This window comes from Trachypithecus francoisi, unplaced genomic scaffold (genome assembly GCF_009764315.1).
Source record: "Trachypithecus francoisi isolate TF-2019V2 unplaced genomic scaffold, Tfra_2.0 Lachesis_group10, whole genome shotgun sequence".
In the NCBI taxonomy this organism is placed as follows: Eukaryota; Metazoa; Chordata; class Mammalia; order Primates; family Cercopithecidae; genus Trachypithecus; species Trachypithecus francoisi.
Genome location: NW_022681455.1, coordinates 78,110,803 through 78,130,035, shown reverse-complemented (window position 1 = coordinate 78,130,035; position 19,233 = coordinate 78,110,803). Strand labels below are relative to the sequence as shown.

Sequence of the window (19,233 nt, the reverse complement as noted above, 5' to 3'; positions counted from 1 at the left end):
ATTTGTTTCTAATGATGATGATGACGATAATAAAAAGCACCATTGATTGTAAAGCTCATTGCTTTACATACATATTTTCTAATTCTTACTACAATTGTCCATTTCATACATGAGGAGACCTCAATATGGGGTTAAGAAACTCACCTGAGTGTCGTTTGCCAGAGAAAGAGAATTTGTACCTGGGTCTGCACAATGTTAAAGCCCAGAATCTTAGCAATTACTTGCCAGATAATCTGAAAGCCCCACCTTCAGGCTTTCATGTTCCCTGACCTCAGACAGCAGTGGTCTTTCCTCACCCCACTTCCCGGCCAAATGATAACACTCTTAGTGTGTGGAGTCCAGTTAGTGACCCATCAAAAAAGCAGGCAAACCTTCATGTTCTCAGAGTAGACTTATTACAAAGACGAGTGAAGGAGTATAGATTTGGCCTGAAGAGACACTGGGCAGGAAGAATGGAGGAGGCATATTTAAAATTAAATACTAAATGATATGAGGCGTTGACATGCAAATCAGAAAACTGGCAGGCAATTGCACATGCCAATCTTTCCTGATTCAATTTATAATAAGCAGGGCAGGCAAACGCCCTCAGGGTCTGTAGGTCTTGAATCCTCATCCTGGAGTCCCAAAGAGCAATGGCGCACTCTACAAACCTTGTTTTGGAATTCCTTTGACGCCAGCTTATAATGCTGAATTATGATTCCAAATGACTCCGAGCTTTTGGAGACGAAGAGCAGCATGTGACTCATGATGTACAACTCGTAAATCAGATCCTTATTCTGAAATGACCGGGAAAATATGTCATCCCAAGCACACACAGTGGCCCTAGTTCCCCTTCCTCTGGGGACACTTTACTCACTGACCTCAGCATTGTATTCGATCACAAAATCTGTAAGATGCTGTTTTATGACACGATTGAGTTCCTGTTTGTTGGTACTGTCATTAATAAGTTCTTGGCGGTTCACGATTTTTCCCTTGGACCAAAGGAGAAACACATTGGAAGACATCAGCTTTCATGATATAGCCATTTAATAAATATAAATAGCACCATTTTCTCCTTGGATGAAAGGAAAGCACTGAGGGATGGTGTCAGGTGTAGTCTGTAATGTAGGTAGTGAATAACTAGGAAGGGCTGCCCAGATTAGTCTGTGGGTGGAATCTGGGTAGGTGACAGTCATGAAAATCTCAGATCTATGGCAGGCCACAAGGAGTGTAATTGACTTAATGGCCCCAGCCATTGTCATGCTCTGTAATCCATCAAATATTAAAATATCTGTGCCAGGGCTGAGCAATTTCTCACGTACTGTTCCAACTAATGACTGACAGCTCATTCCTATTAAGACAAGCCCGGTCCCAGGAGATTCAGGACTTCACTGACAGGTGTTAAATCAAGCTTAGCCTAAAGCTGCCTCCTTACATGTTTTAAGTTTGGCCTAAACGTTTCTCCATACATAGTGAACTATAACCTAAATGGAGGTGTAAAGAGACCATCATAGTCTACACTTGTGCCAATCACTGAGTTTTGGCCAATCAAAGGTGGCCAACTGTTCAATCATTGTTAAACTAAGGCGAACACTGAGATGTAACCAATCCTGCCTGCTGTTTCTGAACCTCACTTCTGTTTTTTGTACATCACTTTGCTTTTTCTGTCCATAAATCTTCTTCCACCATGTGGCTTTGCTGGAGTCTGTCTGAGCCTACTCTGGCTTGGGAGGCTGCCTGATTCATGAATTGTTCTTTGTTCAATTAAGCTCTTCAATTTAACTTGTCTAAAGTTTTTCTTTTATCATTATTAGTCTTTTTATTTCTTGTTTTTCTTTTTGAGGCAGGGTCTTTTGAGACAGGGTCTGTTGCCCAGGCTGGAGTGCAGTGGTTTAATCAGCTCACTGCAGCCTCAACCTCCCAGATTCAATCAATCCTCCTGCCTCAGCCTGCTGAGGAGCTAGGACTACAAGCACTTGCCACCATGCCTGAATAACTTTTTTTTTTGTAAAGATGTAGTCTCACTATACCGCCCAGGCTGGTTTCGAACCCTGGGCATAGGCTTCTTCCCTCATTTTATACTCTTGATCTAGGATGGTATCAATAAAGATAGAAATTAATGATTAAAGAGATATTTTGGTTATAAAATCAGTAGGGTTGTGGTGATGGATTGCCTATGAGAGGTGAAGGAGAGGGAAGTGTTAGAATGTTGGCTGGGTTTTCTGACTTGTTTAACTGGATGGGAGAAGTGGTTGCATCACTCCTTGAGCAAGAGAAAACACTGGAAGAGGACCTGGAGAGGAGATTACGACTTTGGGCTTAGCCATGTTGAGACATCTGGTTGCACATAAAGGTCTGCAGATTAGAGAAATGTCACTGGAGATGGATATTTATATGTCCATGTCTATGTGCGTGTAGCATCGATGGTAACTGCCGATGAAGGGTAGAAGGGGAAGCATGGAGTAGAAGAAAAGAGGGCATAGGATTGAGCCTTGATGAACTGCATTTACTGGTTAAATAAAGAGAAGAAGCTTAAATGGCTAAAAAGGCTGGAGTCACACTGGGAGATTGTAACTTCACAGAAGTCAACTAGTCCAATGCCACTGAGCTCACAAGTGGCAGAACCAGAATTTGTACCCAAAGCTCATACGATTCCACTACTTTGAACTAGAGACCCCCTCACCAGCAATAGGATCAAAATCCTACCTTTTTGAACACCAGGACGCTGTCAAGGGTGACGTGGAAACGCCCAATGGCATTGCCAATCGTTATGACTCCAAACGTGAGCTCTGGAAAGTCTTTGATCACATCATAGAACAACTCTGCTACTTCTTCCTCTAAATCCTGTTTGGGAAAGGACGTTTGGAAAGGCTTTGGTAGAAATCAAGGTGCCTGGCTTATATAAGGGAAAGACAGCAGTGGTGGCTGATTCGTCTCTTCACTTTTTCAAGTACTGGGGTTTGGCTTGGTCACCCAAATCCTCTTTCGTGAGTATTTCATACTCAAAATGCTTCTCTGGCTGTTACTAAAGCCAAACTAGGCAAACCCTCAGAGATCAACGAAGAGAACTGATAAATGTGACCTTTTCCAATCACTAGAGTAAAGGCTGTTCTAGCCCAATGATTGAGACTTTTAACATTTATTCCGTAGTTACTTTCAGAAGAGACAATTGATTTTACCACATGTAATACAAAACATGAACTTAATATCAAAAATTTCAGCCTTCATTCTTTAGCTTGAAAGAAAATTAAGGCCAAACACCTCTCAAAGAAGTGGCAAGGGGTGAGGGAGAGACGCAGATATTCTCTCTGTGTTAAATATAATGCCCAAGTTCTGCCTTCTACTGGGAGAAGGAGAGGAGTCACTAGTTTATAGCAAATGAATCAAGACACATGAGAAACTCATTCTCCAATAGCAAGAACAATTTGTAAGTTATTTATAAATATGAAAAAAATTATATGTAAGGCTATTACGAGACATTTCATGATTATATCTAAGTTACTTATGTTCTTCCCCAAACATCTCCTCCTACTGCACCTCTAAAGGTTGGCATATTTTTGAATGAGTGCATGTTTATCCTGTGCTATTGATTTTAATATATGAGAATGCTTGGAAAGAGGTTAGGGAGAGAAACTGGCCTGGCCCAAGCACAGCTGGTGGCCTTCAGACTCATAGAGAACAATGGCTCTGAAACCAGAAACTAAGATATCCTTTTATTAAGTGATGTTCTAAATGGACCCCTAAGAAGATTGGCCATACGTTAAAACCCATTAAATACAGATGCCATTCTTCTCTCTTTTCTCTCCATTCCTGTTCATTTGAACCCTTGGAGCTTCCCCTAAAAACCAGCTCATTGGATGGAGAAAATTGGGCAACCAAAACAGAAGAGTCTCATCACCCATCCCCTCCCAGACACAGCACTTTCACCAGTTGAAAGCCTCCTCCCACCTCTTGGCCCCAGTACCTGGAAGAAGCCAACGATGACCAAGGGCCTGGATATCACAAACTCTGCCACCTGCTCGCTGCTGTTGAACAAAAATGCTTTCTGGCTAATTTGTCGTCTCAACCAAACGACTAAGGCAGTAGATTCAACCACTCCTGGAGAAAGACACAGTCAAATGGATACCAGAGAAGTTTCCTCTTGAACCAAAGCAAAAAGCTGGTCTTTCTCCAGTTTAATGCATAGAAGCTTCTTGTCTCAGGCTCCCATCCCTTGAAGGCCAAGGTCAGTTCCTCCATTCCCCTCTTCACCAAGCTCCAAGCATGGACATTAACAATAGCAGCTAAATGTTACTGAGCACTTACCGAGCCCAGACACTGTGCTGAATGTTTTGCATGTATTAAATCTTCACAATCATCTACGAAATAGATACTTTTACTCTCCCCATTTTGCAGATGAGGAAACCAAGATTCAACTGCCAACAGGCACCCTACTAGCAAACCTGAAGATCAAATTTAGGAGGAGGCATTTCCAGACTTCTTTTCCTATGCACTCTCCAAGGTGACAGGAAGATTGATTTATTTTTAAAAATCTCAATAAAATATAACTGGAAAGACCACCTAGCTCTGTAACCTTGGGAAAATCCTATTATCCTTCTGTGTCCCCCATTCCTCAGCTGAGATTCAAATGCCCTCTAAGGTTATCCACTCCTGACTTCCATTTCTCAGCTATTGCATGGGTGGTGTCAAGCACACAAAAGTCGTAGCTTCTAAAATTAAGACACATCTCTCATATCTGGAAAGACGAATTGGTGAGCCAGAAGGTACAGAAGGCTACACACAGGTGAACATGTGTTTTTCTAGGATTATCAGTTTCACGTGATGGAAAGTAATGTAAAATATTATATATTTGTATCTGCTACAGAACATTAAAAGTGAACATTTTAAATGAGTTTATGAGCTAAGCATGGTGGCCCATGCCTATTTTCTAGCACTTCGGGAGACCAACGCAGGAAAATCACTTGAGGCCAGGAGTTTGGGACCAGTCTGGGCAACACAGTCAGACATTCAGCTCTACAAAAAAAAAAAAAAAAAATTAGCCCGGCATTGTGGCATGTGCCTGCAGTCCCAACTATTTGGGAGGCTGAGGCAGAAGGATTGCTTGAGCCCAGGAGTTCAAGGCTGCAGTGAGCTATAATCAGCCTGGGAGACAGAGTGAGACCTTGTCTCTAAAATAAATAAATTTATGAGATAAAGCAACATTCATTGTGAGTAGCTTTGAACTACATCCACAGACTGTTATTCATTTACTCACTATTTATTTCTTCCCTCATTTATTTACTTGGCAAATCTGTATCGAGTGCTTACTATTAAGTGCTGTACTCAGCCCTGGAGATAAAAGGTTTAACAGAAACAAACACATTACCACCTTTCACAGCTCTCATTCTGTTGAGGAAGACAACAATCAAATAAATACACAAACAAGGGCATCATTATACCCAAAGGAAATACTTGAAATCAAAATTCTGCCAGTCTGTAGCAAAGATGCCTGATGTAGACTGTGAAGTCAAGGAGGACTTCCTGGAGGAAATTGCGGATGAGCTGTAAACTAAAGAATGCACTGGGCCAGACAGAGTGGCTCACGCCTGTAATCTCAGCACTTTAAGAGGCCAAGGCAGGGAGATCACAAGGTCAGGAGATCGAGACCATCCTGGCTAACACAGTGAAACCCTGTATCTACTAAAAATACAAAAAATTAACTGGGCATGGTGGCACACGCCTATAATCCCAGCTACTCGGGAGGCTGAGGCGGGAGAATCGCTTGAACCCAGGAGATGGAGATTGCAGTGAGCTGACATCATACCACTGCCCTCGAGCCTGGACAACAGAGCAAGACTCTGTCTCAAAAAAAAAAAAAAAAAAGGAAAAGAAAGAAAAGAAAAGAAAGAAAAGAAAGCACTGGAGTTAACTAGGAGGCATTAAGGAGAGGGAAAGTCTTCTAGGAGAAACAAACAGCCTATACAAAGTTCTGCAGCAGGACAAATTGCTGCCTGAGGCTTGATGAATGCACCGTGAGCCACTAAATCAACTGCAAAGGCTCTACCTTTGGTATATTTGCTTTATTTCATGAGAACATGAAGCCTTTTCAAAAACTTATAATACAGTAAATTTACATGCAGAAAGGTGCATAAATGATAATGTATGGTTAGATGGATTTTCACAAAATGAACACACCTGTGTAACTACAACCCAAATCAAGAACTAGAACATCATCAGATCCTCAGCAGTCCCTGTTGTGCTCACTCCTGGCCTCTACTCTCCCCACATCCAAGAGTAACCACCACCCTAACTACTACTACTACTACTACTACTTCTTCTTCTTCTTCTTCTTCTTCTTCTTCTTCTTCTTCTTCTTCTTCTTCTTCTTCTTCTTCTTCTTCTTCCTGTTCCTCTTCTTCTTCTTCTCTCCTCCTACTCCTCTCCTCCTCCTCCTCTTCCTCCTCCTCTTCTTCTTCTTCTTCTTCTTCTTCTTTCTTCTTCTTCTTTCTTCTTCTTCTTCCTCTTCCTCTTCTTCTTCCTTCTCTTCCTCTTCTCCTTCTCCTTCTCCTTCTTCCTCTTCCTCTTCCTCTCCTTCTTCTTCTTCTTCTTTTTATTTTACTTTAAGTTCTGGGATACATGTGCCGAACATGCAGGTTTGTTACACAGGTATACACGTGCCATGGTGCTTTGCTGTACCTATCAACCTATCACCTAGGCTTTAAGCCCCACATGCATTGGGTAAAGTTTGTCCTAATGCTCTCCCTTCCCTTGCCCTCCACCCCGACAGGCCCCAATGTGTGATGTTCGCCTCCCTGTGTCCATGTGTTCTCATTGTTCAACTCCCGTTTATGAGTGAAAATATGCGGTGTTTGGTTTTCTGTTCCTGTGCTAATTTGGTGAGGATGATGAATTCCAGCTTCATCCATGTCCCTGCAAAGGACATGATCTCATTCCTTTTTATGGCTGTATAGTATTCCATCACTGCCCTAACTTCTAACAGCATACATTAATCTGCCCTGTTCTTGAACTTCATACAAATGATCTTGGCTCTGGTTTCATTATGTTTGTAATTCTCTGCTGATGGGCATTAAGTTGCTCTCATTTTAGGGCCTTTTTTTTTTGAGACAGTTTATCCTTCTGTCACCCAGGCTAGAATGCAGTGGTGTGGTTGTAGCTCATTGCAGCCCGATCTCCCAGGCTCAAGCCCTCCTCCCACCTCAGCCCCCTGAGTAGCTGGGACTACAGGCATGTACCACCACACCTGGCTAATTTTTTTTTTTTTTTTTTTTGAGACAGAGTCTCGCTCTGTTGCCCAGGCTGGAGTGCAGTGGCTCAATCTTGGCTCACTGCACCTCTGCCTCCCAAGTTCCAGTGATTCTCCTGGCTCAGCCTCCCAAGTAGGTGAGACTACAGGCGTGTGCCACCATGCCCAGCTAATTTTTTAGTATTAGTAGAGACAGGGTTTCACCATGTTGGCCAGGCTGGTCTTGAACTCCAGGCGATCTTCCCACCTCAGCCTCCCAAAGGGCTGGCATTACAGGCTTGAGCCACCACGCCCAGCCCACACCTAGCTAATTTTTAAGCAATTTTTAGTAGAGACAAGGTTTTACCTGTGCTGGGATTACAGGCGTGAGCCACAGCACCCGGCTGAGCTGCTCTATTTTCTTCATGGAGTCTATCCCTTCTTGAAATTATTATGATGATTTTTTGCTAGCTTCTTCAGTGTGAGCTCCCAGTAAGCTCCTATAATGCTTGGCACATAGTAGGTGCTTAAGGAATCTTTCTAGAATGAATGAATGGGCTGAACGAATCATTAGGGAAGCTGGTTTGAGGAAACTTGATCTTGGGCCACCTTCTTGGGGATGTGTGAGCTCCATTTGCCCCACTGGCCCCTGTGGAACCAAAGTAGCTATGAACTCTGCAAACTGTTGATTCCTTTGTGCCTGCAGATCAGGCACTGCCCTTGTTGGGGACCTCCTTTGGTACTTGGCTCTGTGCCAGAGGACACGGTGACAATTGAAGTGTGAATGCAATGTCAATGATTGACTAGGGCCGATGCTGGGCTGCATATTTCCAGGCACAAGTTGTGGCTGCATCATTAATAGATGCCTAGAGGCAAACTGAGTCTCCCTCCTTCCAAGGTGGCAGTCATCAATCCTTGGAGATTAGATGAGAACAGACTGGGGCTTTGACCTCACAAGGACTAAATCCCACCTGCGTCCAAGAGGGGTTTTTATCAAAGTCACATTGCAGAAGATGCGTAAAGCACTGTCTCCTCTCAGCTCAGAGGAGCCCTGGCAAGTAGGCAGAACTGGCATTACTCATCCTGTTTAGAAAATGAGAAATTGGGCCGGGTGCGGTGGCTCACACCTGTAATCCCAGCACTTTGGGAGGCCAAGGCAGGTGGATCACAAAGTCAAGAGATTGAGACCATTCTGGCCAACATGGTGAAACCCCATCTCTACTAAAAATACTAAAAATTAGCTGGGCGTGGTGGTGCATGCCTGTAGTCCCAGCTACTCAGGAGACTAACGCAGGAGAATCGCTTGAACCCGGGAGGCGGAAGTTGCAGTGAGCTGAGATTGCACCACTGCACTCCAGCCTGGCAAAAGAGCAAGACTCCATCTCAAAAAAAAGAGAAAAGAAAAAGAAAAAAAGAGAAATTGGAAGCCTGGTTGTAAAAGGCTCGTTGAAGCTCCCATGGCTATTGCTCACCCTAAAATCAAGGCATCCTCGGTCCTTGTCCCGGCTTCATCCTGGCATTCCCCTTCCCCTTTCCCTGGCTGGAAGTAATACTGAGGAAGTAAGCCCAGCAGAAATGTGGGTAGGTACTTTACCCTACGCCTGCCTGCAGTGGGTGCTTCCAATTCCATTGTATTCAAACTCAAAACTATTATTATTATTTTAAAATTTAGAGACAGGATCTCACTCTGTCACCCAGGCTGAAGTACAATGGTGCAATCATGGCTCACTGCAGCCACAAATTCCTGGGTTCAAGCAATTCTTCCACCTCAGCCTCCTGAGTAGCTGAGAATACAGGTATCTGCCACCACACCTGGCTAAGTTTTAAGGTGTTTGTAGAGACAGGTCTTGTTGTGTTGACCAGGCTGTTTTCAAACTTTTGGGCGCAAGTGACTTCCCATCTAAGCCTCCCAGACTGTTGGAATTACAGGTGTGAGCCACTGCACTTGGCTCAAAAACTATTTGTTAAGAGCTTAATTGTTCCAGGCATTGGACTAGAATCAGAAAACTGATAGTCCGATAATAATAATGAACGCATCTGCCCCTTGCTTAGAGTATAGTGCAATGTAAAGCAGATTTCAACATACTACAGCCTGTAGTCCAAATCAGGCCTGCTGTTTGAATGTATAAATAAAACTTTATTGGAACACAGTCATTCCCATTTGTTAACACGTGGCTGCCTTCACACTGCATCAGCAGATCTGAGTAGTTATAACAGAGACTGCCTGGCCTGTGGGACCTGAAATATTAATGATCTGGGCCTTTGCGGAAAACTTTTGTTGACTCCACCACTACTCCCTGGGGAGCTTTGAAGAAGTTATTCTACCTTTCTGTGCCTCAGTTTCTCCATCTGTAAAAGCACCTCTTATATTGGGGTGTTATGACGTAGGAGAAGGGTCTAGAACAATGCCTGGAACACAGTATATGCTACAGGTATGTGTCAGGCCCTGTGCCTTGCAAACATCGTTTATCTTCCCAACAATGTAGAGGGATAGATCTTTTCACCATTCCCATTTAACAGATGAAAAAAACTGAGATTCGACAAGAGGCAGTGATTGCTTCTTAAGCCCGCAGTAAGGATTTAGATGCAGAGGGGAGTGCTGTCAATTCTGGCGGTCTCTTTAGAGGACTCAGGAGTGCAAGTGAGATCAGCCACTGCCCTTGTGATGCTCTCTGTAGAGAACAGTAGCAGATGTAATTCTTTGAGGCTAGGGCCTTGACGGGGAAAACACAAATGCTGAGGCCACAGAGGTGGAGCAGGCACTCTGGCTGGGCAGTCAGGGGACATTTCCTAGAGGGGGTGATGATGAAGCTTCCTGTATGGCAGAAGAGGTCCCAGGCACTGGTTTCCCTGATGAAGGGGGCTCAGAGGTCAAATGCCTTGGGGACTTCTCTGCTAGTTTCACCCACAGTCTGGAAGTTGCCATATTGTTACTTTGTCGCCTCTAAGTGGAGTCAGGCCTCTCCTGCCCTTCAGGAAGGAAGGTCATCGCAGCACCTGGGCCACTCCATTAGCAGTCATGGGCTCCGATGACCTAGGGCCTCTCATTTCTTCATAGCTCTCGCCAGAGCAAACACATCACAAAGGGCTCCTTGCTGGTGTCAGTGAGTCCCCCTTGCTGAGGGTCATCCCCTGGTATCCATAGGAAACGGCACCCTCTGTTGCTTCTCTCACTGCTCCTGCCCTCCCTCCCTATGTCTTCTCTCGCCCACACAGCCACCACCCCCTCCCTCCCCCCCGCCCCCCCCCCCCCCCCCCCCCCCCCCCGCCCCCACAAGCCTGCTGGGAGCTGCAACCCTGCCCTTAGGTGACTGCTCTGAGGTTCTCTTGCGGTGCCGTCCTCTGGGTCTATCCTGTGTCTTTTGTGCCCTCTTGTGTCCGTTCTGAGAACTGCAAAGCATCCTGCAGCCCCCGGATGTGTTTCTTGCAAATAACACTGAATCTGGCTTATTGGAAGCTGGCTATACACCAGATCCAGTGGAAGGCAGTTTCCGTTACTCAAGACTCAATAATTTAACATATATAATGGGAACATTCTACTGGTACAGCTGTTACAGGCGCTTCTGTGTTCATCAGTTTTGTTGCTTCCATCCTTCCATCCATTTATCCATCCTGCATCCATGAATGCCTTCATACATGTAACTTTCTAAAACTTGGGACTACCATATGTGCCATACTAGTACCTTATTCTCTATACATCCTCAACATCAACATAGGTCTTGGCACATGGTAGCTTGTCAATAAATGGATGTTGAATAAATGAATGAATGAGTTAATCAATGAATGAAAAATAGAACTTAAAGTGTTTGGTAAACATTGCATCCCAAACCTGTCTTGTTCCATCATCTCCCAATTTCCCTTTTGGCTAACTAGTGCTTCCCTAGTCCTAGGACTCTGTCAAAGTCATTCAAAAGTCGAAGATTGGGAGTGGCAAGTGAAGTTAGAACTTAATCTCTGGTATCTGGTTTCTAAGCCATGCACCCCACTGTCCCACCTCTTGGTGTTTCTAGGGCCCATCAGCTGAGCTGCAAGCTGTAGTAGAGGCAGCTACATATTCACTGAACCCGTTTTCTTTCTAAAGACAGAACTGAACTGTATTTCTCAGCCTTTCTTGCAGTTGGTTCGGGCCATGTAGCAGAATTCTGGTCAATGGGGTGTGAATAGAAGTGATACGTCCCACTGTTCATGGCCAGGGCCATGAGCAGTACTCATGGTGACCTTCTACCCCTTACCCAAGCTGCTGTTTGAATACAGAGGAAAGAGCAGGTGGCTCTAAGACCCTAGAAAATGGCAGAGTCACAAGCCGGAGGAGCCTGGGTCCCTGAGAGGCTGCATGGAGCAGAGCCTCCCACCTTTACCCTATGGCTGTTAAGTGGACTTTCCATGAGCATGAAACAAATGTGACACACAAGCATCATTACCTTTGCAGCTGATGGGCTCCGACCTGTTGCCCTCAAAAAACAGCTTCAACTGCGGGGCCTTGGTAATCCCAAACTCCTGCTGAAGCTCTTTCTCTATGGTAATGTCCACTTTGCCAAAGCCGATCCCATTCTTGCCTTTGCCCATGATCTCCACAGCTTTGCCCAGCTCTTCCGCCAAGTTCCTGGATTGCTTTGAGGATGCGTTGTCTGAAAGAGAATGAAGTCAAAATTTGAGAGAGCCTTTCCTCACTCCCCATCTCCAACAGTGGATTATTTTGTTGGACCTGCTTAGCTCCCGGAACCTTTCTTGTGCTCAGCTGCTAATGGCTGAATTTTCATAAATGTGACAGGATATGAGACACAATGGTTCATGAAATTGGACAATCTGGGAGATGTCTATCAAGGTTCTTTGGATTCAGTAGCATTGGAAACAACACAACTGTGGTCAACTTTACTCAATCTCTCTGAGCTCCAATTTTCTCTTGTGTAAAGTGGGGGAAAATAATAGTGGTTAGTTCAAGGAATTGTCAGAGTTAAATGAGATTTATATCACAATCGGCTATAATTGCTTATTGTTTTCTAAGAGATTTATGTGCCTTAAGCCATTTTCTCCTCTCTATAACTCTGTGGGGTAGGTATTATTATTGTATCAATTTTATACCTGAGGAAACTGAGGCACAACAAATGACTTACTTGCCCAAGGCCCTATGACAGTGGAGGTATGGCCAGGATAAGAGCCCACTCCGTCTGGCAGTAGAGTTCTTCTTTTCTAACCTCCACTAGGCACGCAAACACTTGGCATAATGCGTGGCACAAGTTAAGTACATGATGCATTCTTACTACTGCTTCCATTATTATGGTAAAATTTCTGTGGTCAAAGCAGGACCCAAGCAAAGATTACACAAAAGCATGCAGAGTGGTATACTGGACATTGGAGACTCAGATTCGGGGAGGCTGAGTGCAGGGTGAGGGTAAAAACAAAACAAAACAAAACAAAAACCCTGCCTATTGGGTAGAATGAACATGACTCAGGTGATGGGTGCACTAACATCTCAGACCTCACCACTATACAATTCATCCGTGTAACCAAAAGCCACTTGTACCCCCAAAGCTATTGAAATAAACAAAAACAAACCACTCAATAGCATAGACACGATGATCACATTTATGGAATTTTTAAGAAGTGTATGCACAGGGCAAAAGAAGTCTAGGGGGAAATTTTCCAAACTATTAAAATTTTTTGTTTTTAAAAAATTCTGTGGTCAGAAATTAAGGCGAGACAGAGAGGAAACATGAGAGCTCGTGAACGCCATCTGGTGGAACTTCCTGGAGCTAACAGGCCAAATTGGGCCTCTGCAGTTGCCCAGCATATAATTGGAGAGGGGACTTTCCTAGGTAAGGAAGGCCAGGTGTGGGAAGGGCAGGGAGAGGGGAGGTTATGGTGTTCCACTGACCCCACCCTCTTGCATGGGGGAAATCGAAGAGACCTGAAACTCTCCATTAAGCGATCTGATCTGGACGCCTTGGCCCCTCACGTTGCTGGACAGTGGGGAGGGAGTGGGGAAGCCCTCTTCTGGAAGCAGTGTCAGGGAGTTGGCACGTGACCTTGGCAGTGGAAGAGGCTTTTCTGGCTAAACGGAGGGGACTAAAAGGCGCCCAAGTTTGCCTTTCTTCCTCCTGATAACATTGTGAGGCTGCAGGTCCCTCGCTACCTCACGACTGAGGAAGGGGGCTGAGCCAGGGCAGTGGGTCATTAATTGCCTTTCAAGCCGAAACATTTTATCTTTTTCACTGCCCCCCACCCCCTCGGTCCATCTGGAGCACTTGGAGAAAGTGCAAATCACCTCTGCTGCGGAGGGCAAGTTCCAAGTCCAACAGAGAGGTGTTCTGTAAAGCGCAGTTCAGAAAGCAGGGCCGCGGGACAGCTGGCGCAGGCCCAGTTGCTGGTCAGCACGCCTGGGATCGGAAAGTGAATGATCGCTTTCATTAAACTCCCGGTCAATGGACGGGAAGTGGGGACTTTGAGCCTCCCTCCTGGATCGATGCCCCTCTACTGCCTGCTTTGTCACCGCCATCGCCTTTGATACTCTCCATCCATCATCACCAGCATGCACTGGTCAATTGCTGGCTGCTCAGGTCCCTGAGGCTCTCCCCGGCTTCCTCCTGGATGTGGCCATGCTGGGTTCAGGATTGCTGATTGACATAGAATCCGAATCTGAGTTTCTAAGGGCGGAAGCTCAGGGCAAGAGAAACACTTGGAATGATTGTCCAGATGGTAGAGCAAATTTCAGAGGTTCCACACACAACCCAGTGCCCCTGGGTGTCTGAAACCTAAGTGACAGAAAGAGATTGTGGCAACTGGAATGCTGGATTCTGAGAGCTAGATTGATGGGGCCTATGATAACAGTAATGGAGAGTCATTCATTCATTTTATGCATTCATTCATTTCTTCATTCATACAATGAATCTTTTAGGATATGCCATGTGCCAGGCACTGTCCTGGGGATTGGGGATGTAACAGTGAACTGATAAAAACCCCTGCTGTCACTGTAAAAGGCAGAAAATAAGCAAAATAACAAAGTAAAATATGTGCTGAGTTAGATAATATGTGCTTTGGAAAAGAACAGGAGAATTGGAGGTTGGCAGTATTAGGGAAATTGCAAATTTAAGTAGGAGGCTAAAGATGGCTCACTGAGAAGCAATGTTTTAATAAAGATGGAAAGAAATGAGAGAATAAGCCATGTAGACATCTAGCAGGAGATGGTAATTCCTGGTAAAGGGTCAGTGTATGCAAAGGCCCTGAGGTGGGGCATGTGTGACATGTTCAAGGTATGACAAGAAGTCCACTGGGTCTGGAGCAGAGTGAGCTGGGGCCAGGGGACAGGTGATGTAGGGTCTTGCAGGCCACTGAATAGACTTTGACTCTTCCCAGAATATGGAATGGTACCAGAGGGTTTGGAGCAGAGGTGGATGTGATCTGAGTTACTTTTCTTTTTTTTAAACGGATCTTGTTCTGTGGCCCAGGCTGGAGTACAGTGGCACCATCTTGGCTTACTGCAACCTCCACCTCCCGGGTTCAAGCGATTCTCCTGCCTGGGTCTCCTGAGCAGCTGGCACAGGCACGCGCCACTAGGCCCTGCTAATTTTTGTATTTTAGTAGAGACGGGGTTTTACCATGCTGGCCAGGCTGGTCTCGAACTCCTGACCTCAGGTGGTGATCTGAGCTACTTTTTAACTGGATTTCTCTGAATATGATATGGAGATTAGACAAAAGGGGGAAAAGAATGGATGCAGGTAGACCAGTCAGAGGCTACTACAGTAATCCAGGCAAGAGATGGTGATGGCTTTGGGCCAGGAGAGTGGTAATGGAGGGACTGAGAAGTGATTCCATTCTAGAGAGATTTGAGAGGAGGAGTTTGGATATGGAACATGGTGAAAGAGCAGAGTCCAGGGTGACTCTGAGGTTTTGATCTGAGTGACTTAGGATTATGTAGGATCTTTTCCTATGGAAAGATGATAATGATGATGTCACTATCATCACCATGATGATGATGATATGGATGGCGATGTTGAAAATGAGAATAGTAATAATAATAACACGCATTGATCCTTTACTATGCTAAATACTTTGCTTAGTGTTCCATGCATTATCCTGGTTAATCTTCAGAACAACCCTGTGAGTTATCTATGATTACAAGCAGGAATATCACCAATAAGGAAATGGAAGCTCAGAAGTCTTACAGCTAGTATGCGGTTAGGCTGAGAGTCAACTTGAAGGCTGACTAGCTCCAGAGTTCATGCTCTAAATGACCAAATTAGCCAGCTGGTCTGAAAAATCTTTCTTTTTCTTGGAGCAGGTTGATAGGGGCACTTTTTTCATTTCTTCCGTTCCAGGTGGTTCCCATCAGAGCTGAGACAACCTACAGAGCCAACGCCACTCTTTAAAATTTAGAGTCTGATTTTCTGGCTTCTTTCTTTAAAAATTTTGCAAATTGGGCCAGGTGTGGTGACTCCACGCCTGTAATCCCAGCACTTTGGGAGGCTGAGGCGGGCAGACCACCTGAGGTCGGGAGTTCGAGACCAACCTGACCAATATGGAGAAACCCCGTCTCTACTAAAAATACAAAATTAGCCTGGTGTGGTGGCACATGCCTGTAATCCCAGCTACTTGGGAGGCTGAGGCAGGAGAATCGCTTGAACCTGGGAGACGGAGGTTGTGGTGAGCTGAGATTGCACCATTGTACTCCAGCCTGGGCAACAAGAGCGAAAACTCCACCTCAAAAAAAAAAATTGCAAATTGGTTTTCCTTCTGGGTTCTGGAACCTTGAATTCCAAGTTTGTAGGTGTGAAATGAATGCATACACCCCTCAGGTCTCAGCATCTACATTCTGCCCTGGTCAACTGGAAATGCCAGTTTGGCCGGGTGTGGAGACAATTCACATGTATATTGGCACTTAGGCTGAGCAGTGCCCAGTGGGCTGTAGATGGACAGAGACCCTTTTGCTGTGAAGCCAAGAGCGCCCATGGGCCCAACTTCTGTCAGGCCCTGAGCTCTCAGGTCCTAGCTCATTGTCTGCCATATACTAGATGCTCAATTAACATAAATTCGTTAGGTTATCTTATCAGAGGCAGTTATGGTGGTTTACAGTGCTTGTAGCCCAGGAAAGCTGTTTTTTTTTTAAGTCTCTGTGACTCAGTTTCCTCATTCATAAAGTGGGGTTATTTATAGATCCTACATCTTAGAGTGATCCTACAAACTAAGACAAGGTGTGCAAAACTTTGGCACAAATATACATTAGCTATTTTGATGACATAGGAGGAGACTCTTTGGTATTGCTCTGACCAGATTCTCTCTGGGAAGGGAGGGTCCCATGGCGATGTCAGGAACCCCAAAGATCTTCTGGCTACTGATGAAAGGGAATAACAGTGACCATCACCAAACCATCCATCACAAGTTCTAGGCCTATTATAGGGCTCTCACGTGGGTTTCAGGGTAAGCACATGGGACTCAGGGCCATGTTAGAATAGGCAGTGGCTCCCTGACTGTCTGCTTGGTGTGTAGATGTGCTAATGGCTAATGGACCTAGAATTAACGTTTGCCTGGTCTTTAGTAGAAAACCCCAGTTTCCCTTCTCTGAGCAGTGACCAGGTTCCCTTCTCTGAGCAGTGAATGTGAGTCAGAGGAGGGGCTGGTAGGTGATGAGGAGGTGATGAGCATGGGAACTGGAGTTTGATCCCAGCACAAGGAAATTAAGTCTGCCTTTCTTTAGACCAGTCGTGCTCAATGGGGGACATTTTGCAAGGTCTGGAGGCATTTTGGTTGTCACAACTGGAAAAAGAGATGCTACTGGCATCTAGTGGATAGAGGCCAGGGATACTGCTAAACATTCTACAATGCACAGGACAGCCCCAGCCCTACAAGCAAAGAATTGTCTAGTCAACTGTCCATAGGGCTTAGGATGAAAAACCCTACTTTAGATCCAACTTCTGATCAAGCATGAAAAAAATATTCTGAGAATAACCCTCTCCCCATTGCACAGGGCCCTGCACAGTATACAGAGGCGCTCACAGTTGATAGGGACTTCAGGATTGTCGTCAATCTCTTCTTGTTTCTCAGAGGCCAGCCACCAATTTGTTCTGACCATTGCAATGGCCTTTACGTTTTTAAAAGATCTGTACCTCCCTATTTTTCTGGCCTCATTTTCTACTTCTCTTCTCTTCAGAAACCCTATATCTTTAGCCACATGGGTACAATCTCCCTCACCCTAGGGTATTTTTACTTGCTGTTCCTTCTGTCCTAAATCTGCATGGATCACTCCTTCACCATCTTAAGATCTTTGCTAAAGTGTTACCTTTCCAGGGAAGCTGTCCCTGGCCATCCTATTTAATACTACAGCCTCATCTCCGTCCACCTCATACATTCCCTGTCACTCTTCTCTATTTTTCTTCATAGTACTTTTAACCATAGGAAATGCTATATATTTTACTTATTTATTTGTTTATCTTTTGTCTTCTGTCTCCAGGATGTCAGTTGCAGGAGGGCAAGGATGATCACCTGTTTTGGTCACCACTAGATCCTCAGTGCCTACAATATATCTGGCAAATAACCAGTATTCAATAAATACTGAAGGAATGAAGTTTCCAATGATCAGCACAGTGTAGGAAGATGAATTTAGCACCAGATTTGGTGTCAAGCTTGGTCTCAAACCCAGGCTTCACTGCTTACCAGTTGTGTGATCTTGGGCAAATGATCTAACCTTTCTGACATTTACATGCTTCATATACAAGATGGGGACAAGGTTATCAAGTGCAGTGCCTGAAACACAGGTGCTTGATAAATGGCCTTTGTCATCATCATCACCACCGTTGTCATTATCATCACCATAACCATCATCACCAGCACTATCATCACCACTGTCATCACCATCATCATGACAGTCATCATCACCAGCACTATCATCGCAGTTTTCATCATAATCACCATAACGATCATGGTCATCAGCACCATCATCACCATTGTCATTATCATCAGCATAGTTAATAATCATTATTACCAGTACCATCATTGCCATTGTCATCACCATCATAACAATCATTATCACCAGCACCATCATCGCCCTTGTCATCATCATCACCATAGTTAATAATCATGATCACTAATACCATCATCGCCATTGTCATCATCATCATAATCATTATCACCAGCACTATCATCGCCCTTGTCATCATCACCACCATAGTTAATAGCCATTATCATCACCATCATCGCCATTGTCAACATCATCGCCATTGTCATCATCACCACCATAATTAATAGCCATTATCATCACCATCATCACCACTGTCATTATCATCATCTTCATCATTATTCCGTCCACATTACCATCTCCACATCATGCTCACCATCATCATCTAACCTACTCCCAGGACAGAATATTATTACCTCTGCCTTAGAGACAAGCGATAAAGGACCCTAGACAGCTCCTGATCTTATCTTGACCTCTCCCCACTAATGGTAGTTAATCCCCTCTCCTTGATTCATTCAAGTTAATGTAGATGAAGAAAATTATGGGTCAAAGGAAATCTCATTCACCCATCTATTCATTTGTTTAACATCTATGGAAGCCTATGCTCCAAGCACAATGCTGAATGTTAGGAATCAGGAGATGAGTAAGATTTGGCCCCCAACATCACGCAATGTACATGATGAAAAGCAGTTTTGATACCATATGGCAAATGCTATGAGAGAGAGGGTAAAAAGAAGGCGATGGGAGCATAGGAAGGCCTCCCAGCCAGACTAAGTGGGACTGAAGGCCCCTACTAATGAGGGGCATGAACTTCACAATCCAGGTGAAGGAGTGTAGGAAGGATACTATGGAAGCTGCAAGTGCAAAGGCCCAGAGGCTGTAGCCGTGGGCTAGATCAAGCAGAAGACCTTAGCTACCGAGTGGCCTGATCAGATTTGCATTTTAGAGGAAGTCTCTCTGGGTGCATTGCAGGACAGCATTGGAGAAAGCAGGGAGACCATCTCAGAGGCTGTTGCAGTGGTTCAGGTGAGGTATAATGAGGCCAGAACCAAGGCTGTGGTGGCGGGATGGGGATAACAGAGAT

The 19,233-nt window shown here is 44.8% G+C and overlaps 1 protein-coding gene across 1 annotated transcript in view; it reads right to left on the bottom strand.

Annotated features, from left to right (window-relative positions):
* The window catches only part of PDILT (protein disulfide isomerase like, testis expressed), a 45,115-nt gene that overhangs the window by 13,031 nt on the left and 12,851 nt on the right, over positions 1-19,233 (bottom strand). The window contains exons 3-7 of the mRNA XM_033217841.1: positions 11,623-11,829; positions 3,944-4,077; positions 2,686-2,823; positions 861-971; positions 651-776 (exon numbers count right to left, since the gene is read on the bottom strand). Of these exons, the coding sequence (XP_033073732.1) occupies positions 651-776; positions 861-971; positions 2,686-2,823; positions 3,944-4,077; positions 11,623-11,829 (716 nt within the window). The remainder of the gene's footprint in view (positions 1-650; positions 777-860; positions 972-2,685; positions 2,824-3,943; positions 4,078-11,622; positions 11,830-19,233) is intronic.